The 24802-nt window shown below is 43.4% G+C and overlaps 1 protein-coding gene across 13 annotated transcripts in view; it reads left to right on the plus strand.

Moving 5' to 3' along the window:
- nav2a (neuron navigator 2a) overlaps positions 1-24802 on the plus strand; it is a 1144654-nt gene that overhangs the window by 899648 nt on the left and 220204 nt on the right. For all 13 annotated transcript variants that reach the window (XM_087996268.1, XM_087996269.1, XM_043705373.2 and 10 more), the window contains one exon: positions 23782-23904. In XM_087996268.1, the coding sequence (XP_087852394.1) occupies positions 23782-23904 (123 nt within the window). The remainder of the gene's footprint in view (positions 1-23781; positions 23905-24802) is intronic.

The raw sequence follows: 24802 nt of genomic DNA on the forward strand, positions 1-24802 counted from the left end.
GAAAAGCGCAGCAGGTCAGGCAGCATCCAAGGAAGAGGAGAATCGACATTTCGGGCATAAGCCCTTCTTCAGGAGTCTTCCTGAAGAAGGGCTTATGCCCGAAACGTCGATTCTCCTCTTCCTTGGATGCTGCCTGACCTGCTGCCCTTTTCCAGCAACACATTTTCAGCTCTGATCTCCAGCATCTGCAGACCTCACTTTCTCCTAGTTAATACATTACCTCAGTTTGCATCAAAACTCCAGACGTGAGACTAATGGGTTGTCTCTGTCACAGCCTTTTGTGCATCGGGCAGTTTCATTAGAGTGGAGAGGGGATCAGTTACAGGGAAGGGTTTCAAAGTGAAATAGGCAGACATACCCATGCAGTCCTGTGTGTCGTGCTTAAATGTTTGAAATCAACACAAATTTTCTTCTCACTTGATAAATCAGAAACCCCATCTTCTGGCAGTTTTGGCTGTTACATTTTCATGGCATTAAATGCTGTTTTACCTATTAAGGAGAGTTAGTCAGACAGTCAGTGCTTGGCTTTAGAAACACTTCAGATGATGATCTTGTTCTTCACTCCAACACTGTTTAGAAACCTGATTGATAACATTCTGGACTGTACAGGAGATGACGGTGGATTGGCAGTGAGCGGGTGGGGGGGGATGTCATTTGTGAAATGTTTAACTGCAGTGGTTTATTGTGGTTGCTGGGGGAGGGGCAGGGGGTAATTAAGTAGCATTCTCAAACCAAGCATTAAAAGCACTCGCAAAGTCAGGTGGGATATGGTGGCAGTACCTGAGGGGCTTGGTCCTTTTAAATTGCCTGGCTGTGTTATATGAGAGGACAGAGGCCTCAAGGCAAGTTCTTTGGCAGTGATTGCTGTGGTAGTTCTTCGATGTGAAAACCATTTTGAGCAGCCAGTAATTGTTGGTAGGGCTGCTTCTGCATATTTTATTCTTTCACCAAGTTTCTCCAGCTGCCACCCGGAACTTAGTCCCAAGTGTTTTTTATAACCTGCCTTTTGGCTGTTACATTCGTCTTTGTTTTAAAGTGTTGTGGTAGAAGCCTTTGAAAGTATTTAATTCTGTTTACTGCTTGTGCTTTTGTCTGAAATGGTCATTGAGGAGTTTGTGTGCAGTCTTCAGGAAACAGAGCCATAACCTATAACTACTTATAAATTTTTGTTTAAAAATGATTTGGGAACATTTTAGAAGGATGGCAAATTTGTGTTAGGACAATAGAGACATGCTCTGCATACAGCTTTATTTGGTCTGTCTAGGGACACGTGCTTGCTTTAAGAAAGAAAACGTTTGGAAGATTTAGGCAAATGCTTTCCTTTTTTTATAAAAAAAGCAATGACTGAGCTGTGCACCCCTCCCTGAGGTCGACTCTGCTTGTGACTACAGATAGAAACCTGCTTCTCAGCTCATTCAAACTCAGTTCTCCAGGCTCTTCAGTCAAAGTGAAGTAGTCAGTGAAGCCAGTTCACAGTTAGGCTTGTGGCATTGTCGGAGTGAGACCTTTTGTCACAAGCACTCACTCACAGCAGTGTCTGGATTCCAGCACTTAGCAACTCAATTAATTCAGAGCATTGTCGAGACAGCAAGTTGTGAAGTCAAGGCTCAGGATTCTGGCTCTGTGATAGAAGCACATGGAACTGTGGGCTATCCGCTGAATGAATTCACTGCCCAAGGTATGTCACAGTAAATATTTCTGCTTTTGCCTTAGAGCTGCCTACGTTACATGTCCCACATTGCAACGCTAGGCTCAGTGTGACAATGAGCAGTCGGTTTTGTACTGTGTTACACTATCTACATCAATTGGTAGTGTTCTGTACAAGAAAAATAAGCCTAGATCTATCTTTGCGTCTCTGTATTTTGTATATTATTAGTGGGTTCTAGGTTTGTGGTGTCCTTCCCAAAATAACTTGCTGCAGTGTTTCCACATGGTTATCCCTATAATTTATTGCTCATATGCTGAGAAGAAATGTGAATCTGGCAAATTAGTCAAATCTTTGAGATATTTTTAAAAAGTTGCTGAAATGCCAGCACTTTCTTCTTGAGCATGGACGAGCATTGCAGTATGCCTTAGAGCAGAGTCGCTTTTTATTTGTCATTTCTCCCATTTCAAACTGATAGAGTAAAAACGAGACAGTGTTCCTCCAGGATTGAGGGTGTTACATGGACAGCCTAAACTATGCCGTCATTCACGGCATATTCTCCAAGTGTTAGAAGGAGAGGCAGTAACTTAGTGGTATTATCGTTGGATGAGGAATCAAGTAACCGAGGTAATGTCACAGGAGCCTGGGTTCAAATCTGCCACTCAACTTAAGTGTCTAATGATAACCATGATTAAAACCATCTGATAAAGGAGCAGCGTCCCGAAAGCTCGTGCTTTCAAATAAATCATTTGTGAAGCTGGATGTTGAGTGCCAGCAGGGAATCCTATCGACAAGGCAACTCAATAAAAGCAGAAAGTACTGCAGAAAATCAGCCAGTCCGTGAGCATCAGAGAAACAGAATTTGTGTTTTGAGTCCAGTGACCCTTCCTAGGAACAGTCTTGTGGAGGTCTCCCAGAAGATGACAAATGGTTAATCCTCAAGTACATGGGGCATAGGCTCACATCCCATCCTTTCCCTTGCTGAAGGATTCTAAAACCTATGATTAAATTTGTGCCACATGTCCAATCAATTCACTTGTTGCTGATCACGAATTGTGTCTAAGACTTTGCTGATCTGCAGACCGTTCACAAAGAGGTTATGTTTAACAGCCAAGGCACTGGCAAGTTGTTTTAAACATATTGTCATTGTTAAGTGTATTCAGTAATGCTCACAGTGACGATTCACACCAGTTAAACCTTGGAGTTTGCATGATAGCAAATCTGTGGAGGGGAAAATGAGAATGTTTTTAGTTCGCGATAGGAGAGATAGACCTGTTTAAAGCACAGTGCTCCTCTTCGAGGTCTTGCTGGGGACTGCTACTATTTTTTCAGAATTTTTCATCAGATTTGTTTCCATGACGGATAAACGTCCTTACACATGTTTGTACATGATTTGTGGCTGAGCGATTGAGCAACAGGGATTTGGGAGACTTGTGCAATATTCTGTCTTCAGTACAGAAGTTTGAGAAAAGTCATTCCTTCATCAGTGTACTGCCAGAGATATGCCCTCAAGGTAGTGTTTAACTGCAGACATTCAAGACTATAATGAAAAATAATTGTATTAATTGGAAGTAATGTGTTCATATTCCACTAACGACAGTTGCATTGTCTGGTAAGTTTCTGCATTAGCATTATTACTGAATTGTGGTGTTGCTGTCCTGTGTTTTATAAGTAGTTTTATTCATTTTGGTTGCTTAAATGAAGGACTTGATATAACTGGACCTGTTGGCAAGTGCTTCCTTTCATACATATTTGCACCTTTGTTGTCAAATAACTTGGCTGATTGTTGAAGTAAAGTTAATATAACTGTTGCAGCCTGAATCATAGCTACAGGGCAAGTTCACCTACTGTGATAGAACTCTTTAGTGGGGAAGTTGTCACTGGATGGTCAACTACATGTTGCTGTCCCTCACCCCAGGCATAACATTTTGAGAATTGTGCTGTACTTACAGCACAAATTGTGCATTATGCTTTTAAATTTTTAATGAAAATGCATTATGGAGCATCTTTGCAGTATTGTTTGTAAGAGAGAAAGAAAGTCTCAGATTTGTACAGCATCTCAATTATCCTTGCAATCTTAAAAATCTTAACAAGGAAGGAGTGTCATTTGGACTAATGTTGAATGTCTCTGGGCTTCTGGAGTTATCTCTCTGTCAAATCGAACCTGAGGTGGGAGTAGATCAAACCATTTAAAGGTGTTCTTCATCTAGATACCAAATAAAATTCTGAATTTTTGAGAGGGAGGCTGCATTAAACTGTGTGCACTACTCCCTCCATTTCTTTATCTCTCCTGATACCGCTGTGTAAACCCATGTAGACATCGATTTGATATATCCTTTTCAACTCATGTGCATGGTGAAGGATAATTAATTTGAGCATTTTGATTGGACACCATTTTATGCTGTTTATACTGACACAACGATATTAGATGGACTGAAATGGTTACTCCAATTAGTGGTGTTTCAGGTATGTTGGTGACAACTCAGGGGAGCCATGAAAAGTGGTCTCCTCTGGAATATATTTCCAATGCCAGGACCAGGGGGAAGATTATGTACTGAAGCTGGCTGCACCCTAATACTGGGAAAGTGCATTGTGCATGGATTCAAGTCAAACCTGCTTGAGGTAATGCACGCTCCAGAAAAGCACGCAGCTTGTATATTTTAGGACGGCATTGAAAGAGTGGGGAGGTCCGAGTAACCCGAACCTCTCTTACATCTCAGCTGATGGTGTAAAGATGGCAGGAGATGATCACAGAGGATAAACAGATACTGTGAAGCATTTCTATTTCAACAGGTGGCACAGTGGCTCAGTGGTTAGCCCTGCTGCCTCACAGCACCACGGACCCAGGTTCGATTCCTGCCTTGGGCGAATGTCTGTGGGGAGTTTACACATTCTCCGTGTGTCTGTGTGGGTTTGATCCAAGTGCCCTGGTTTCCTCCCACAATCCAAAGATGTGCAGGTCAGGTGAATTGCCTGTGCTCAATTGCCCATAGTGTTAGGTGCATCAGTCAGGGGTAATGTCAGGGAATGGATCTGGGTGGGTGACTCTTTGGAGGGTTAGTGTGGACTTGTTGGGCCAAAGGAGCTGTTTCCATATTGTAAGTAATCTAATCATAAATTTGCAGTTATGTAACAATAATATCATAAAATGACCAAAGGGTCTTGATGAGAGATTGCAAAGTATAAGAAATCTGAGTATTCATGATTTGGAGATGCCAGTGTTGGACTGGGGTGTACAAAGTTAAAAATCACACAACACCAGGTTATAGTCCAACAGGTTTAATTGGAAGCACACTAGCTTTTGGAGCGACGCTCTTTCATCAGGTGATTGTGATCAGGTGATCGAGCCCTCCACAATCACCTGATGAAGGAGCGTCGCTCCGAAAGCTAGTGTGCTTCCAATTAAACCTGTTGGACTATAACCTGGTGTTGTGTGATTTTTAACTGAGTATTCATGTGACATATTGAGCCTGCAGAACCTTTTGGGAAGGTCATGGCTGAACCTTCACATCAAAACCATTTTTCTGCCCAATCCCATGTTCCTTGAATCTCTCAGTGCCCAAAATACAACTGCTGTCGGTCTTTAACATCCTAACACTGAGTGAACAAAATCTTCTCTTTTCAATCCTAAAGAATTAACCCTTCTCCTGAGACTATGTTCCCCTAGTTCTGGATCCATCAGACAGAGGAAAGAGCCTCTCAGCATTTCGGGTCAAATCTTCCTGTGTAAGTGAGATTGCACTTCTTGTTCTTGGAAATCCAGACAATATAAGCCCATTGTCCCTGGAAATGACTGCATAGTTTGTCATTCAAGCTAATAGTTATGTAAAAATGTCTTCACAGTCTGTATATTTCTTTCTGCAGCACTATTCAATGCTGGGTGTTTCAGTGATATTGGGGTATTGGGCAGAGGCTTGTACTATTAGAGTAGGATTGATGTTATTCTCACTCAGAAATATTTCAAACTGTTCTGAAGCCAACTCCTGTGGCAACCTGTAAATTGCAAACCAACATCTCAAAACCTTTACAGGTTTGATACTTGTGGTATAGGGCAAAGAGTCAACATTTGTCCACTTGCTGTAATTATAGGCCAAAACAAGGTTTGCTTTTCCTTCAGTTTCAAAGAACTCAATTTGTACTCATTCCCACAATTTTCTTGTATTGGACCAGAGAGTGGACCACTGAGCAAGGGAATACACAATGAATGGTAGGATCCTGAGGTGCATTGAGGAACAGAGGGACCTTGGAGTACATATACATTGGTCCACTAAATGATCAGACCAGGTAGATAAAGTGGTTAAAAAGGCATGTGAGATACTTGCTTGTATTAGCCAAGGCATATACTTTAGGAGCAGGGAGGTTATTTTGGAACTGTATAAAATGTTGTGCTGGCCACAGCTAGAGTATTGTGTGCAGTTTTGGAATCCACATTATTGAAAGGATCTGATAGCACTGGAGAGAGTGCAGAGCAGGTTAATGGGTGTTAGCTGGGCTGGAGAGTTTCGGTTTTGATGAGAGATTGGACCAAATGAGTAAAGAACTGAAAGAACTGCGGACGCTGCAAATCAGAAACAAAAACAGAAATTACTGGAAAAGCTCAGCAGGTCTGGCAGCATCTGTGGAGAGAAATCAGAGGTAACATTTTGGGTCCAGGGACCCTTCCTCAGAACTCGAGACCTGCTGAGCTTCTCCAGCAATTTTTGTCTTTGCATTTGTTTTGGACAGACTGAGGTGTACAAAGTTGAAAATCACACAACACCAGGTTACAGTCCAACAGGTTTAATTGGAAGCACTAGCTTTTGGAGCGCTGCTCCCTCATCAGGTGGTTGTGGAGGAAGGAGCACCTGATGAAGGAGCAGCTCTTCGAAAGCTAGTGCTTCCAAATAAACCTGTTGTTGTGGATTTTTAACGTTGTACACCCCAGTCCAATACTGGCATCTCCAAATCAAGATTAGGAGTAGTTTTCCTTGGAGCAGAGGCGACTGAGGAGGGACATGATTGAGAATTGGCAAATAGGAAAGAACTGTTCCCTTTGACAGAGGGATCAAAGACTGGGGTCTTAGATTTAAGGAATGGAGGCTTAAAGAAGTGTGAGGACTCCAGAACTCACTGCCTGTCAGGGTTGTAAAAGCAGAAACCCTCATTACATTGAAGAAGTATTTAGATGTGTACTTCCAATGCCAGGTTAAAATCACACAACACCAGGCTATAGTCCGACGGGTTTCTCTGGAAGCATCAGGTGGTTGTGAAGCAGAATCATAAGACACAGAAATTATAGCAAAAGATTACAGTGTCATGCAAGTAAAATGAGAAATTGAACAAACATAGATTGCTCTTAAGTCTTTCATCTTTTAGATTGGGTTACAGGTTTCAGTTTATTAATATGTAAATCCCAGAACTTCTTTTAAATCACCTTCTCAAGATAACGTAAAGTTTTATAAAAAAAGGGGACATCTCATATCAGACAATGCATTCAAGGTGTGAGGTCAGAGTCTGTCTGTATTCCAATCTTGAGTCAAACTGGTTCTGTTTCCAAAGTGGAATTTACAGAATATTGCATGGATTGACTGTTGACAGGTTGTGCATTTTTTTGAGCAAAATAGAATGTATCAACAAATATAAGTCTGCAAGTACAAATTTATCCCATAGACTTATATGTGTGTTCGTGTGCAGGAGAAAGAGAGAGTGTGTGCATGTCAGTGCACATGTGTTTGCATGTGTGCATGCTTGGTAAAGTGTGTGCGTGGGTATGATGGGGTGTAAGCCTGTGAAAGGGTGCGTGCGTGGGTGTGAGTGGGGGGGGGGGGTCTGTGTATGAGAGAGAGCGTGTATATGACAAAGGATCTGTCTCTGTGTGTGTCTGTGCGTATAGTGCAGTGGGGTCACCTGTATTTTGACATGAACCCAAGGTCCTCGTTGAAGCCATCCTCATGGATACCGAATTTGACTATCAGCCTCTGCATAGAGTCCCTACAGTATGGAAACAGGCCATTTGGCTCAAGAGGTCTACACTGACCCTCTGAAGAGTAACCCACCCAGACCCATTCCCTCCTCCATTAACCCCAGACTGATGCACCTAATTTACACATACATCCCTGAACACTATGGGCAATTTAGCACGCCCAATTCACCTGACCTGCACATCTTTAGACTGTGGGAGGAAACCAGAGCACCCAGAGGAAACCCATGCAGACACGGGGAAAATGTGAAAACTCCACACAGACAGGCATCTGAGGGTGAAGTCGAACCCGGGACCCTGGCGCTATGAGGTAGCAGTGCTAACCACTGAGCCACCGTGCTGCCCCAACACTTGACATTGTTGCCTATCCTGAAGTCCACCTTGGAGGATGGTCACCCGACGATCCAAAGCCGAAAGTCCCTGGCCGCTGAAGTGTTCTCCAACTGGGAGGGAACCCTCCTGTCTGTTGATTGTTGTGCGGTGTCCATTCATCCGTTGCTGTAGCCTCTACTTGGTCTCACCAAAGTACCACGCCTCAGGGCATCCTTGCCTGCAGTGTATGAGATACACAACGTTGGCCGAGTCACACGAGTACCTACCACGTACATGGTGGGTGGTGTCCTCACGTGTAATGGTGGTATCTGTGTTGACACTCTGGCACGCCTTGCAGTGGTTGACATGACAGGGTTGTACGATGTTGTGGTCAATGTTGTCCTGAAAGTTGGGCAATTTGCTGCAAATAATAATCTAACCTACAACATAGGACATCACGGCACAGTGCAGGCCCTTTGGCCCGAGATGTTGCCCTGACATGGAGAACCAATTTGAAGCCTATCTATTCTACACTATTCCATTCTCATCCGTATGCTCATCCACTAACCATTTAAATGCTCTTAAAGTTGGCGACTCTACTACTGTTGCAGGCAGGGCGTTCCAAGCCCTACTACTTCCTGAGTAAAGAAACTACCTCTGACATCTGTCCTACATTTATCACCCCTCAATTTAAAGTTATGTTCCCTCATGCTAGCCATCACTATCTGAGGAAAAAGGCTCTGTTCACCCGATCTAACATTCTAATTAATCTTGTATGTCTCAATTAAGTCACCTCTCAACCCTCTCTCCAATGAAACCAGCCTCAAGTCCCTCAGCCTTTCCTCATAAGATCTTTCCTCCATACCAGGCAACATCCTAGTAAATCTCCTCTGAACACTTTCCAAAGCTTCCGTGCCCTTCCTATAATGCAGTGACCAGAACTGTACGCAATACTCCAAGTGCGGCACCACCAGTTTTGTACAGCTGCAACATGACCTCGTGGCTCCAAAACTCAATTCCTGTACCAATAAAATTCACACACTGTATGCCTTCATAACAACCCTGTCAACCTGGGTAGCAACTTGGTGGACACCAAGATCTCTCTGCTCATCTACGCTACCAAGAATCTCACCATTAGCCAGTACTCTTTATTCCTGTTAATGCTGCCAAAGTGAATCACCTCACACTTCTCCACATTAAACTCAATTTGCCACATCTCAGCCCAGCTCTGCAGCTTATCTATGTCCCTCTGTAACCTGCAACTTCTTCCGGCACTATCCACAACTCCACCGACCTTTGTGCCATCCGCAAATTTACTGACCTGTCCTTCTATGCCCTCAACCAGGACATTTATTACAATGACAAACAGCAGTGGACCCAAAACATCCTTGTGGTACATCACTAGTAACTGAACTCCTGGATAAACATTTCCCATCAATCACCACCATCTGTCTTCTTTCAGCTAGCCAATTTCTAATCCAAACCACTAAATCACCCTCAATCCAATGCCTCCATATTTTATGCAATAGCTTACCATAGGGAAACTTACCAAACACCTTACAGAAATCCATGTACACCACATCATCCACCTGTTTCATCACCTTCTCGAAGAACTCAATAAGGTTTGTGAGGCATGACCTACCCTTCACAAAACTGTGCTGACTATCCCTAATCAACTTATTCCTTTCACGATGATTATAAATCCTATCTCTTATAATCTTTTCCAACACTTTCCCCGCAATCGAAGTAAACTCACTGGTCTATAATCCCCATCTTGAACAAGGAGACGATATTCGCTATCCACAGCCTTCTGCCATTATTCCTGTAGACCCAAGGCATGTTTAAGGTTTAGCAGTTGTTTAAAGGTGAGAAGTGGAAGTGTAGGGAATGTTTATTCTCGTTGAAAATGTGTTGCCGGCTGTGAAGAACATGCCGTGCTTTTTTGGCTCCCGAGAAGTATTGGACAATGAAGGGTACCCTATCTGTTGCAACCTGTGCCTGTCTCCTGAGGAGGTCATTATGGTTTCTCACTGTGGCACATCGGAACTTGCGATTGATGAATTAGGCATCATATCCCTTTCTTATGAGTGAATCCTTGAGCATCTTTAGGTGTCCGTTGCGTTCCTCCTCATCTGATTAGATCCTGTGTATGCATAGGGCTTGTCCATAGGGAATGGCTGTTTTCATAAGTTTTGGGTGGAAGCTAGAGAAGTGTAGCATTGTGAGGTTATCCGTGGATTTCCTTCATGGAGATGCATGTGTCCAAGAATGAGACAGATACTGAACAGTAGTCCATGATAAGTCTGATGTTGGGATGAAACTTGTTGATATTGCTGTTTCATTGTTTCAGTAACTCCTCGTCATGAGTCCAGAGGAAGAAAATGACATCAGCTTATCTGGTGTATAGTGTTGGTTGGAGCTGCTGTGCAGCAAAGAATCTTGTCCGAACTTGTGCATGAAGATGTTGGCATATTGGGGTGCCAATTTGGTCCCCATAGCTGTTCCGTGTGTCTGGATGAAGAACTGGTTGTCAAAGGTGAAAACCTTTGAGTCTGACTTAAGATTGGGATACAGACAGACTCTGACCTCACACCTTTGATGGATTGTCTGAGCCTAGATTTATATATTAATGAACTGAAACCTGCAACCCATTCTAAAAGGTGGAAGACTTAAGAGCAATCTAGGTTTGTTCAACACATCATTTTACTTGCATGACACTGTAATCTTTTGCTATGAATTCTGTGTCTTATGGTCCTGATCCACAGCTACCTGATGAAGAGGTAGCGCTCCAAAAGCTGGTGCTTCCAAATAAACCTGTTCCTGGTGATGTGTGATTTTTAACTTTGTCCACCCCAGTCCAACACCGGCTTCTCCACATCATTACAATACCAAGGCATACAAGGTGATGGGTTAAGTGTTGAAAAACGGGTTTAGAATAGTTAGGTGGTTGCTTTGACCACTGCAGATGAGATGAACTGAAAGGCCTTTTTCTGTGCTGTCGCTACTTGACTTTATTACTGCAAGTTACTTGAGACAATACAGTATTTTGTAGTTTTTTCCAAAACTACAGAACAAAAACAAACATTCTGTAGTGATCATTTCCTTTGTAAGGCTTATTAGCTTCCTCTGTGTTGTGCATTCCATGATGGTCATGTCTTGTTAAGTTTGAAATAACTTTGCCCTCGATCTGTTTGAAGTGATTATTTCTTCACAATGTTTATGATTATCCACCTCATATGAGTGAAATCAAGGTTAAATGATTTTTTGCTTCCTGTGCATGAGGGTGGTCACATCCTTTTTTGTGGTTATCAACTGTTCTCAGTTTTGTGTTAAGTAGGATGCTGACAGAGCACCCTCTGTATACCACTGGCTATTAATTCCTGAATCTATATCTTCCTTTCACATCTAAACCCCTATGATGAGGTGTCGCTTACAAACAAATATTTGCTTGACATCCTGGTGGGGCAAAACAGAATTACCAGTCAGTACATGCTTCACTTATAGAGTAATAGAACTGTACAGCATGGAAACAGACCCTTCAGTCCAACCTATCCATGCTGACCAGATATCCTAAACTAATCTAATCCCATTTGCCAGCACTTGGCCCAAATCCCTCTAAACCCTTCCTGTGAATATATCCATCCAGATGCCTTTTAAATGTTGCAATTATACCAGCCTCCACCACTGGCAGCTCACTCCATACACAGCACCCTCTGCATGAAAATAATGCCCATTTGGGCCTTTGTAAATTTTTCCCCTCTCACCTAAACCTATGCCCTCCAGTTCTGGACTCCAACACCTTAAGGAAAAGACTTTATCTATTTATTCTCTCCATGCCGCTCATGACTTTATAAACCTGTAAGGTCACCTCTCAGCCTCCGACACTCCAGGGAAAACAGCCCCAGCCTATTCAGCCTCTCCCTACAGCTCAAACCCTGGAAACATCCTTGTAAATCTTTTCTGAACCCTTTCAAATTTCACAACATCCTTCTGATAGAAGGGAGAACAGAATCTCACACAATATTCCAAAAATGGCCTCACCACTGTCTTTAAATACTTTACGATACACTACAGACCAGTTCCAACCTATTCCACTCTTAAGCAGTTGAGACAGAGGAACAATTGTTAATGTATTAACTCGGTCAGAATAGAATGAAATAATCCCTGAGAATGCTCTAAATTGTTCTTTGTTCTCTGGTCTCCTTGCTTTCAAAATCCTCTTGAACTTCTCCTGAACTGGGCCAATACCATAAGACCATAAGACCTAGGAGCACAAATAGGTCATTCAGCCCATCAAGTCTGCTCTACCATTCACTGAGATCATGGCTAATTTGATAATTCCATTCCCTCCCTCACCATCGATTTAGTAACCAAAGAATGTTACTTTCAACTTCATGAAGCAACGTTTGTGTGTTTCAGCTTTGATGCCATATTCTTGAAGTTGATCAGGGACTTCTATCAGCTTGACAATGTGTTCCATCTCTGTGTTACTGTTCAATTGAATATCATCACTCCCTTCACCCCATTTACTATCTGATCCTTGATGCTCGGGATCAGCAGACGACCTCAAATAATAGATATTCACTCTCTCCTTTTCCCAGTTCTGATGGAAGATAATTAACTTGGATTATTAACTCTGCTTCTGTCTTGACAGACGCTGAGTATTTCCAATATTTCGTGGTTTTCATTAGTTCTCAGGCAGCTGAAAGATTCTGCTTTCCTCTTGACTAGCTTCTCATCCATTTATTCAATACCGTCTCGACAGTAGCCTCTTCCTGTGAGGAGACAAGGGCAGCAGATGAAAGGGAGCAGCCCCACATGCACACTCCCATCTGAGCCACACACCATCCTGATTGCAACTATTCAGTGTCTCAGTGTCAATCCTGGAGCTCCCTCCTGAAAGCCCTGCAGATGGAATGGTATTGGAGCTGGCTCATCACCACCTTCTCAGGCAATATCAGTGATGTACAATAAATGTTGGCATTGTCAGCAACCCTGACATCTCATGAATATTAGGACCTGGGGCAACCAGGTGCATTATCAAATGGTTAAAATATAGTGCAATAGATCAGAAGTGGAAGAATGTAAAATAATATAAAATCACCATCAGCAATCACTTACTAATGAGTATGATTGTCCACCTAGGACATTCCATATCTCTGGTCATGGGATCTGTGGATCCTTGTGTGACTGATGAGCCCAATCCGAGAGGCGCATCTTCCATCACACACCGACCTAGTGTTTCCGGGAGGTGGGATTGGTCCTTGGCTTTGAGATCCTTGACATTCCTTTCCCTGGTTCCTTTTCTGTACTTTATCTTGCAATGGGTGTTCTCAAAGAATTGTGTCTGTTCACACAGGAGTTTCCTTCTGAATGAGGGTTTCCAATGTATTGATGTGTTTGATACTCAGAACTCTCGTATCCTGAGCAGAATGCCAGCCCAGCAGTGTTGGTTGCTGATGATCACAGCCCCTCAACACTAGTGCTGTTATTGTGCCTGTCCTCCCAGCTATCAAATATATCAAAGAATCCTGCATTGACCCTCCGAGGAACATCCCACGCAAACCCCAACCATATCGCGTAATCCCACATTTACCATGGCGAATCCACTTCCCCATTCCTGATGAAGTGCTCCAGCCTGAAACGTCGATTCTCCTGCTCCTCGAATTCTGCTTGACCTGCTGTGCTTTTCCATCAACGCACTCTCAACTCTCAACTCTGATCTCCAGCATCTGCAGATCTCACTGTCTCCTAATCCACTTACCCTGTACATCTCTAAACATTACAGATATTTTTTTTCCCAGCGTGATCAATTCACCTAAACTGCACATCTTAGGACTGTGGGAGGAAATTGGGCAGTTGCCCAAAGCTGGAATCCCTGGCGGGTCCCTGGTGCTGTGAGGAGCAGTGCTATCCACTCAGCCACAGTGCCTTTGCACCATAACTCATTATCTTTGCACTATAAAGCATTTTTTGTACATTGGTGAAATGTCCAAATATGTCTCATCCTAAATGCTATTGTTTTCTTGCCATTGTCAGATGATCTTCCTTTCTTTACTGAAGGTGGGTGAGTTATTCTGGGTTATAGCTCTTCAGACATACAGTTATTTATTTAATTTAAATTATGAAACTGGACATTGAATATATTTGATAGCGTGCCAGTTAAAAGGTTATTACACACAGTAGAAGATCATGGTTTTGGGAGTAATGTACTGAAGTAGCTCCACAGAGGCTGATATCCCATCATCAAGTTCCCCTTTATTTACACATACATAGCGCCTGACAGCTCTCAGAGTGAACAGAACCTCTGACACTCCTGTTTATATCTGTCAGCCAGAACTCCCTGATTGGACCAGATTAACAGCCCCAGTCAGGGAACTCATATTCTATGAGGTCCAACTGGCTGATCTCATTACAATCGCTACAGTACAGGCAAGTATAGAAATAAAAGCTGAAACTGCTGGAGATGTTCAGCAGGTCTGTGAACAGAGAATCAAAGTTAATGTTTCAAGTCCATATGACTTCTTCAGAATTACTGAGTGTATTTTACTTGGGCATGTAAAGAAAATTGACTGGGAATATCGCTGCTGACCCTGACTCAGCACAATAGCTTGATTGTATGCCTCAGGTTTCACTACAGATAGTTTAAATACAACCCAAAAGGAGGAAAGATTTGCATGTATACAACGCCTTTCAGAACCTCAAGATGTATAGAAGGTCTTTATAGCCAATGAAATACTTTTGTAGTGTTGGAATGTCAGGACTGTGCCAGCACACAGCCTAGTCCCACAAGCAGCAATGCAAACATTATTGGAAAATACTTCTTCTTGTATATTGCTTGAAACAATAAATAGTGGCAGTTCCCTTTCTGTTCACATAATATTGTGAGGTTTTTTCATCTTCCTGAGAGGGCGGATGGTTATACCTATCTGCAATACCCCACCTCTGAGAGTGCAGCATTCTCACAGTACTGCGCAGAGTGTCAGCATAAACATTGATATTCACACCTCCGCAGTGGGATTTCAATCTCCTTCTGATTCAGACGAGAATCCTACCCACTGAGTCATTCTGGTCACAGCTGTCTAAATATTAGCAAACATTAAGATTAACAAGATGCATCTTGAAGTTGGTCTCAGTTTAGGACAGATTGGAATGCCATCCACTATATTACTCTGCTTGTCTATACTTCCAACTTAAATCATTACCTTCTCCAGTGTCCAAGCACATTGTGTGGTAACATGCCCAGATATAGAATCTGTCTTTAAATGATGAAGGGAAAGTCCACAATGGTTATGCAGTAATGTTGAGTCAGCTATGCCTCCTGACACCACTCTCGCAATTAAATCATAAGATTCCTCATTCAAGGCCCACTGCAGGGATGATGGCTGGCATTCCAGTGCACGACCAAGGGAGTGCTGCATTGTTGAGAAGACTGGCTTTCAGCTGAGATGGCGAAAATTTTGATGAAAATTCATTCCTGATGAAAGGCTTTTGCCCGAAATGTCGATTTTCTTGCTCCTCAGATGCTGCCAGATGCTTTTCCAGTGCCACTTTAATCTTGACTTTTTCAGCTGAGATGGTTCACTCAATCAGCATCACAAAAACAGATGATCCAATCACAGTCATATTGCTGTTTCCTGAAGCTTGCTGTGAGCAACTTGGGTGACCTTTTTTCTAAATTGCTGTAGTGACTACATTTCAAAAAGTACATCAGAGGCTGAACGCATTTTAAGATTTTTATTGTGAAAAGTGCTAAATGAGTGCAAGACTAATTTTTAACAGGAGAACTCAAGTAATGTTCTGGGGACCCGGGTTTGAATCCCATCATGACAGATGATGGAATTTGAATTTAATAAAAAACTGGAATTAAAAATGATGACCATGAAACTGGTGCTGGTTAGGAAAAACCCATCTGGTTCACTAATGTCCTTTAGGAATGGAAACTGCCATCCTTACCTGGTCTGGCCTACATGTGACTCCAGACCCACAGTGTTTGACTCTTAACTGCCCTCTGGGCAAATAGGGATGGGCACTAGATGCTGGCCTAGCCAGATATACCCAATTTCTGTGAATGAATGAATAAAAAAGTCTGATTAGTCATAGTTAAGTAGAAGAAATTGTTACAGGTAGAGCGCAAAAAGTAAACTACATTTTAATTCTTGCAGATTTTGCAGAATTCAATATAATTACCACTGATGGCATATTCCTTTGTGGAACATTGATGCTTACAAAAGCCGTATTTGTAGAAATGCCTTTGGTGTGAGTTCTAATTAATAGGTGTCTTATTTTTAAAATTGCCCTCTGCCTCTGCAAATGAACTTTGACTATCTAATCCTGGACCAGTGCTGTCGTTTCCAAGGTTCAATAAGAATCAGAACTATGTGTGCCCTTACCGCATGATTCCTTTACTCCACTTCTAGACTCCCTCTGCTGGCATACGTTTTATTTATTTATTCTTTCATGGGATATGGGTATCACTGGCGTTTATTGTCTGTCCTCATTACCCTTATGATGGTGTTGGGAAGCCACCTTTTTAAGCGCCCATAGTCGTTGGAATGTAGGTACACCTACAGTACTGCTGTAAGGGAAAGAGTTGCGGGATCTTAGCCCAGTGACAGTGAAGGAACATCAATAGATTTCCAAGTTAGGATATGATGTGGCTTGGATTGGAACATGCAGATGCATCTGCTTGCTCTTGTCCTGAAGGAAGGTAGTGATTATGTGTTTGGAGAATGTTGCTTATGTTGCTCATGGAACCGTGTTGAATTACTGCAGTGCAACTTGTAAGTGGTACACACTGCTGTCACTGTGAGTAGGAGGTGGAGGCCGTGACTGGTAGCCTTAAGTGAACAAAATGGACAGGGCAGTTTTCGCAACACTGAATTGTGTATTTAAATATATGGTTGCATTTGGAGAGTGATTTGACCAATTGGCTGTTACTTTGCTGTGGGCCACGCCAGACCCGCTCAAAACATTTTTTGAGAAGATTTGTAGCTCAGGTTGAGGTTCTGGATGTGGGTTTGCTCACTGAGCTGAAATGTCTGAAAATGAACGTCCCAGCTCAGCGAGCAAACCTACATCCAGACTGCTCAAAACATTTCAAGAAGGTAGCCCAGACTCAACTTTTCTAGTTGCTTTGAGCAGCTTAAGGTGGATATTTCAGGAGTGATGCAGCTGGTCAAAATCCATCAGTTTTAAAACAAAACAGAATTTATTTACAAAGCACCAAATGAAACACAAAGAAAAGAGATCAGAATACAGAATAACTTAACTCGTCCAAACACCCAGCAGACTATCCCAACCTAATGACGCTGTTCCAAATTCCTGCAACAGTGCTCATAAATACCCCTTGACAAAACAGATAAAATCAAACACAAGGTCTTATAGGAGAGAGAGAGAGAGACAGATGGCAGAGCGATTCAGCATGGGACATCTTGTTCTATGTAGTTGATTCTTTGACCAGCAGTCTCAAAAAAAACCGAGCAGCTCCTGAACAGCCAGACTGCTGAAACCAAACCAAACCAGAGAAAAGCTGAGAGAGGAAAACTGGCCACTCTCCTTTCTTTGTACAAGTGTTTGTTTAAAACTTTAAAAGCTTCTTCAAGTTGGTAAAACCAGTATCTATGCATTAATGAACTCTCGTAAAAAAAAGTCCAAGGATGACCTAATCTTGTTAAAGGAGCAGCATCGTCACAACTTGTGTCAGATTTTACTCTATCTTCATTAAATGTAAACTTTCCATTTCATTAAGACTACCATGACAGTAACTTTGACTGCTTTTACTGTGATCAGCAGTTTCTGTCATCAGTCATGGTTTTACATTGAATTAAACACAATATCACAGAATTACTTTGATGCAGAAAGAGGCCATTCAGCCTGTTGTACCTGCTCTGACTCTTCAAATAAGCAGCACCACCTCGGGGGGATCTCCTGCGTTTCCCCCATACATTTTCACATTATTTCCGTCCAAATAATCATCCAGTCCCTTCTTTAATGCCTCAATTGAACCTGCCTCCAACACATTTACAGGCAGTGCATTCCACATTTTTGTTGCAAACGTTTCGTCCCCTGTCGAGGTGACATCCTCAGTGCTTGGGAGCCTCCTGTGAAGCGCTTCTGTGGTGTTTCCTCCGGCATTTATAGTGGCCTGTCCCTGCCGCTTCCGGTTGTCAGTTTCAGCTGTCCGCTGTAGTGGCCGGTATATTGGGTCCAGGTCGATGTGTTTGTTGATGGAGTTTGTGGATGAGTGCCATGCTTCTAGGAATTCCCTGGCTGTTCTTTGTTTGGCTTGCCCTATAATGGTAGTGTTGTCCCAGTCGACTCCATCAACTCCATCAACACACACACAGACCTGGACCCAATATACCGGCCACTACAGCGGACAGCTGAAACTGATAACCGGAAGCGGATAGGACAGGCCACTATAAATGCCGGAGGAAACACCACAGAAGCGCTTCACAGGAGGCTCCCAAGCACTGAGGATGTCACCTAGACAGAGGACAAAACGTTTGCAACAAAAATTTCCAGCTCGGCAAACAGAACCACAACAACGAGCACCCGAGCTACAAATCTTCTAAACTTTGAGTGCATTCCACACCCTAACCACTCGCTGGGTGATAAGGTTTTCTCTCACACATAACCCTTGCTTCTTTTACATATTGTAAATCTGTACCCTCACGTTCTTGATCCTTTCACAAGTGGGAACAGCTTCTCTCGATCTACTCTGTCCAACCCATTCATGATTTTGAAGCCCTCTTTCTTCTCTCCAAGGAGAGCAGTCCAAACTAAAGGAGTATGGACTTCAGTTCATGACTAAAGTATGACATTCCTCTAACATTCCTGTAACATTCTTGTAAAGTTCTTCTGCACTCTCTCCAATGCATTCGCATCTTTCATATAATGTGGGGCTGCAACTGTACGCAGTACTCCAGCTGGGGTCTGACAAGTGTTCTTTAACGATTTCTGTAATTCACAAACTAGGAATCATCAGTGAACTGATATCACATTCTAATGTTCACAATGAGGTTTAGAATGTTTTCAAGCTTGCTGTTTAGATTGCAGAATGAGGTGTGATTAAACTGCTGCATTTGCAAATTTAAATATGTCTCCACTGACCATACACCAAACAGTACATTAAAGAAAAACCCTCATCTCAGTTCCACTGATAGCTCTATCCCTTCAAGATCCAGCGTTAACTGCTGAGATATGACATGGGCTTGGAAGGGTGGAGAAGTGTGCACTTTTACAGACTTACCCTGAGATGTCAGCCAGTTGAATATATTCACTGGGGATTGCATATCAGAATATGGCTGCCAGTGTCATAAGAAAAGGGTCAAGAGTGTGGTGCTGGAAAAGCACAGCAGGTCAGGCAGCATCCAAGGAGCAGGAGAATTGATGTTTCAGGCAAAAGACATTCATTAGGAATGAGGCTTGTGGGCCGGAGGTGCTGACAGGTAAATTGGAGAGGGTGGAAAAATAGGCTTGGAGGGAAGTTCACTGAGAATGCAATAAGTAGATGAAGGTGGGGGAGAAGGTGATAGGTCGGATAGGAGGGTGGAGCAGATATAGGGGAAAGGCAATGGACTGGTCAAGAGGAAATACTGAGTTGGAGGCTTGAGACTGAGATAATTGGAGGGGGGGGGGGGGGGGGGAAGGGTAGGGGATATGAGGAAACTGTTGAAATCCACATTCATCCCTTGCAGGTTCCCAGGGTGTAATATGAGGCGTTCTTCCTCCAGTCCTCAGGTGGTAAGGGTTTGGCGATGGAGGAGGCCCAGGACCTGCATGTCCTTGATGGAGTGGGACGGGAATTTGATTAGATTAGATTACTTACAGTGTGGAAACAGGCCCTTCGGCCCAACAAGTCCCCACCGACCCGCCGAAGCACAACCCACCCATACCCCTACATTTATCCCTTACCTAACACTACGGGCAATTTAGCATGGCCAATTCACCTGACCTGCACATCTTTGGACTGTGGGAGGAAACCGGAGCACCCGGAGGAAACCCACGCAGACACGGGGAGAACATGCAAACTCCACACAGTCAGTCGCCTGAGGCAGGAATTGAACCCGGGTCTCTGGCGCTGTGAGGCACCGTGCCACCCACGGTGATATACGGTGAAGTGATATATTTCCCTCCCCACCTCTATCAGTATTCCGGAGGGACCATTCCCTCCCTCATCAGATCCACATCCCCCACCAGCCCACACCCCACTCCTGGCACCTTCCCCTGCCACCGCAGGAAATGCAAAACCTGCACCCACACCTCCCCCCTCACCTCCATCCAAGGCCCCAAAGGATCCTTCCACATCTGACAGAAATTTACCTGTACCTCCCCAAATGTATCCGTTGCACCCGATGTGGTCTCCACTACATCAGGGATACAGGACGCAAACGTATGGATCATTTCAGAGAATATTTCTGGGACACCCGAACCAACCAACCCCACTGGCTGAATACTTCAACTTCCCCTCCAATTCCATCAAGGACGTGCTTCCTCCATCGCCAAACCCTTATCACCTGACGCCTGGAGGAAGAACGCCTCATATTCCGCCTTGGGACCTGCAACCACATGGGATCAATGTGGATTTCACCTGTTTTCTCATTTCCCCTCCCCCCACAGTATCCCAGTCCCAAGCCTCCAACTTGGCACCGCCTTCCTGACCTGTCCATCACCTTTCCCATCCTTTCCGACCTATCACCATCTCCCCCACGTTCATCTACCTATCACATTCCCAGCTACCTTCCCCCCAACCCTATCCCATCCCCCCCTCCCATTTATCTCTCAGCTGCCGGCCCATAGGCCTCATTCCTGATGAAGGGCTTATGCCCGAAACATTGATTCTGCTGCTCCTCGAATGCTGCCTGAACTGCTGTGCTTTTCCAGCACCATACTCTTGACTCTGATCTCCAGCACCTGCAGTCCTCACATTCTCCTCATAAGAAAAGGAGTCTAGCTGTGACACAATTTCCCTCACCTCGCTGACTGGGTTCCATAAGATTGTGTCAGATTGCGAGGCATGTAGTGCCAAGATTATTAACAGTTTGTGCTTGTGTCTTGATGGTTTTACCTGTGAAACCCAGCAGTTTTGTTGTGCACCTTCTGAGCTCCATAAACCTCCGTATTTGCAGTCCGACTCTGTGGGTGTCAGCATGTGAAGGTGATCAATACAGATGGTGGGAGTGTGCTCATTCTGATAGACATTGGTGCAGTTTTGACTGAGTGCGAAATCAATAAGCAGAACTGAAATGAGGTTATTTAAACACAAGGCTTAAATACTCGGCCCTGACCTAAATCTACAAGGTCCAGCTGAAGTCAGCTTGAATGATATCAGACAGGTCCATTTCTAGCTTGCAGCCCTTGGTGAGAGGTTGATCAGTCACAGTCGGTGAGGAAATCTCAATGCTGTACGTAAGAGCATAAGATCCAGGAGTGGAAACAAGTCATTCAGCCCCTCCAGCCTGCTTCACCGTTCAGTACGATCACCACTGATCTCATCTTGGCCTCAACTCCACTGTCCTGCTCGCTCCCCATAACCCTTCAACTCATTACTAATTAAAAATCTGCCCATCTCCTTCTTAAGTTTACTCAATGTCCAAGCATCCCACACTCTAGGGGCAGTGAATTTCATAGATTCATGACCCTTTGAGAGAAGTAATTCCTCCTCATCTCTGGTTTAGATCTGTCATCCCTTATCCTAAAACTATGACCTGTCATTCTCGATCGCCCCACATGAGGAAACTTTCATTCTACGTCTACTTTATCAATCCTGTTTAGCATCTTATATTTGTCAAATAGATCTCCTCTCATTCTTCTAAACTCCAGAGAGTAGAGGCCTAAACTGCTCAATCTCTCTTCATAAGATAAACCTCTCATCTCTGGAACAATCTAGTGAACCTTCTCTGAACTGTCTCCAATACAACTACACCCCTCCTAAAGTAAAGGGACCAGAGTACGCAGTACTCCACCATTGCCTTGTATAGTTGCAGCAACACCTTTTTCCTTTTACACTCTATCCCTTGAGCAATAAATGTCACAATTCCTTTTCCTTATTACCTACTGTTTCCGAATACTAGTTTGCTGTGATTCGTGCACAAGGGAGGGTTTGAACTACAGGGAGAGGCTGAATAGGCTGAGGCTGTTTTCCCTGGAGCGTCAGAGGCTGATGGGTGACCTTATAGAGGTTTATAAGATCATGAGGGGCATGGATAGGGTAACAGACAAGGTATTTTCCCTGGGGTGGGGGATTCCAGAATGATAGGGCATAGATTTAGGGTGAGAGGGGAAAGATTTAAAAGTGGGTCTAAGGAGCAACTTTTTCATGCAGAGGATGGTGCACATATGGAATGAGCTGCCTGAGGAAGTGGTGGAGGCTGGTACAATTACAGTTAAAAAGCATCTGAATGGGAATAGGAATTGGAAGGATTTAGAGGGATATGAGCCAGGTGCTGACAAATGGGACTAGATTAATTTAGGACATCTGGTAAGAATGAATGAGTTGGACCGAAGGGTCTGTTTCCATGCTGTGCATCCCTATGACTCTATGACACCCAGATCCCTCTGTTCCTGAACCAGTGATGCAAACATTCACCCAAAGGCCTTATCAAAGCAACATGTGATAGTGGCAAATGTGGGAGGATTTTGGCTTTGGTGTTACTAAGGTATGACACAGGTGATCGAAAGACTAGATTATTTGGCTTACTTCAGGTTGAGTGTACCAGTTGTACAGAGGAACTCATAAATGAGACAGATTTTAATTTTTGTCTTGTGTTATCTCATAACATCTTCTAAGTGCTGTGAAGAGTCATTGATTGGATGGTTTGAAATTAGACATGCTTATTAAAGGTTAGAGGTGGGGAGTGTGATTGGCGATGAGGAACACAGAGAGCAGCAGTTAAAAATCACACAACGCCAGGTTATAGTCCAACAGGTTTAATTGGAAGTACACTAGCTTTCGGAGCGACGCTCCTTCATCAGGTGATTGTGCTCCGAAAGCTAGTGTACTTCCAATTAAACCTGTTGGACTATAACCTGGTGTTGTGTGATTTTTAACTTTGTACACCCCAGTCCGACACCGGCACCTCCAAATCAAGAGAGCAGCAGGTAAGAGTTGTAGAGCAGGGAGTGATACAGGCGTGAAAATCACTAACTGGGGCACTAGGAAAACCTCTGAAATAAACAGAAAAAGTGAAGAAAGGAAGTGGGAAATGAATCACTGATTGTTCAAAAAAGAACTTTGGAAAGAGGTTGAGTAAGGGAAACACTACTGAGAAAACTGAATGATTGCCTGCGATAAGTTAGTGAACCTGAAACATTGATCAAGTATTGTATTAAGAAATGTGAGGAATTTAAAATGTTTTGGGAGGAGATGGAATAAAACACAGCTGAAGAGAGGTGCAAAAGTCAGTAATGCCTACAAAATTTTAATAACCCTTACGGAGAGTGATTTCCATTACAGTGCTTCCCTTCCCGGTGTGGCTTTGTTTCTGAAGTAGCATCTTGAAATTAAGATTTGGTGCATTTTCCAGCTGCAAAGGGTGTGTAATTAAAATCTGAGATCTTGCCTTTTGCCCCCTTCATTGATTGTGGCAACCTGATGACATTGCATCAGAACTCAATGAGGATCATACCTTCATTTTCATAAATTTCCATTGGACGTATTGCAGCCCCATTTCAAAAAAAAGGAATGCCAGATGAACAAACACATGAGCCATGCATTGCATTGAGATTAATGGAATGTGGAGTCCTGCCAATTAAAGATGTTCACAGCACGCCAAGATCCTACTCCAGGGGATTGACTTGGCTATCCTGATCTGTTGCTGTTTATCGCAGCTGAAAGTGGCATTTTTCCTTTCTGTTTCAGATACATGACGGATGGTGGGCTGGGGCTTTATACTCGTCGACTTAACCGCTTGCCAGATGGAATGGCCGCTGTTCGAGAGAATGTCCAACGCAACACATCTGTGGGCATGGGTGATGCAGACAGGTAGGAGTCTTGATGTTTCGAGTTGGGATGAGAAGTTCCTCAAGAACTTCCAAGCTGAAATGTAACACATTGAAAATTTAACAGCCATCCCTGAGCTTGTTGAAGCAAGGAAGTTTATTGTGGCTGTTTTGTCTGTCGTTATTTGTGTTCTTCTTTTGCTATGACTCATTCTGTTCCATAAAGTTGAGTGAATGAATCTTAATTGCTTTAACCCTGTGTACAGATCAAAGGCAGTTACTTTGTTTGGAATTAAGGTGCAGATGAACAGCTATTGAATTGACAGAGAGAGGAGATTAGTGGGGATGAATGGTCCACTCAGCTATGGGTGCAATGATCTAAGTCTATTTCTGTTGACATTTATGTCCACATAGAGTAATTGGTCTCTGTGAGAACCAGCTGCAGCATGAACATTCACCAAGTTTTGATCAAAGTGTATGCACCATGCATTGGTATCATGTTGGCAGCCAAGAATCACATCATGATGTCCAAAACAGCCAGAGTTTAGGTGATGGTCCTGAATGAATTATCGGCATCCAAGCAGGCTACATAGGCAGGTGTGAACATAGAGTCATGGAGATGTACAGCACAAAACAGACCCCTCGGTCCAACTCATCCATGCCGACCTGATGTCCTAACCTAACCTAGTCCCATTTGCCAGCACTTGGTCCATAACCCTCTAAACTCTTCCTATTCATATACCCTTCCAGATGCCTTTTAAATGCTGTAATTGGACTAGCCTCCAACACTTCCTTTGGCAGCTCATTCCATACACGCATCACCCTCTGCATGAAAATGTTGCCCCGTAGGTCCCTTTTATATCTTTTCCCTCTTACCCTGAACTTATGCCCTCCAATTCTGGACTCTTCCACCTCAGGGGAAAAAAAACCTTGTCTATTTA

This window comes from Chiloscyllium plagiosum, unplaced genomic scaffold, assembly GCF_037043375.1.
Source record: "Chiloscyllium plagiosum isolate Xiang-an unplaced genomic scaffold, Cpla_swu_hap1 HiC_scaffold_18, whole genome shotgun sequence".
Taxonomy (NCBI): Eukaryota; Metazoa; Chordata; class Chondrichthyes; order Orectolobiformes; family Hemiscylliidae; genus Chiloscyllium; species Chiloscyllium plagiosum.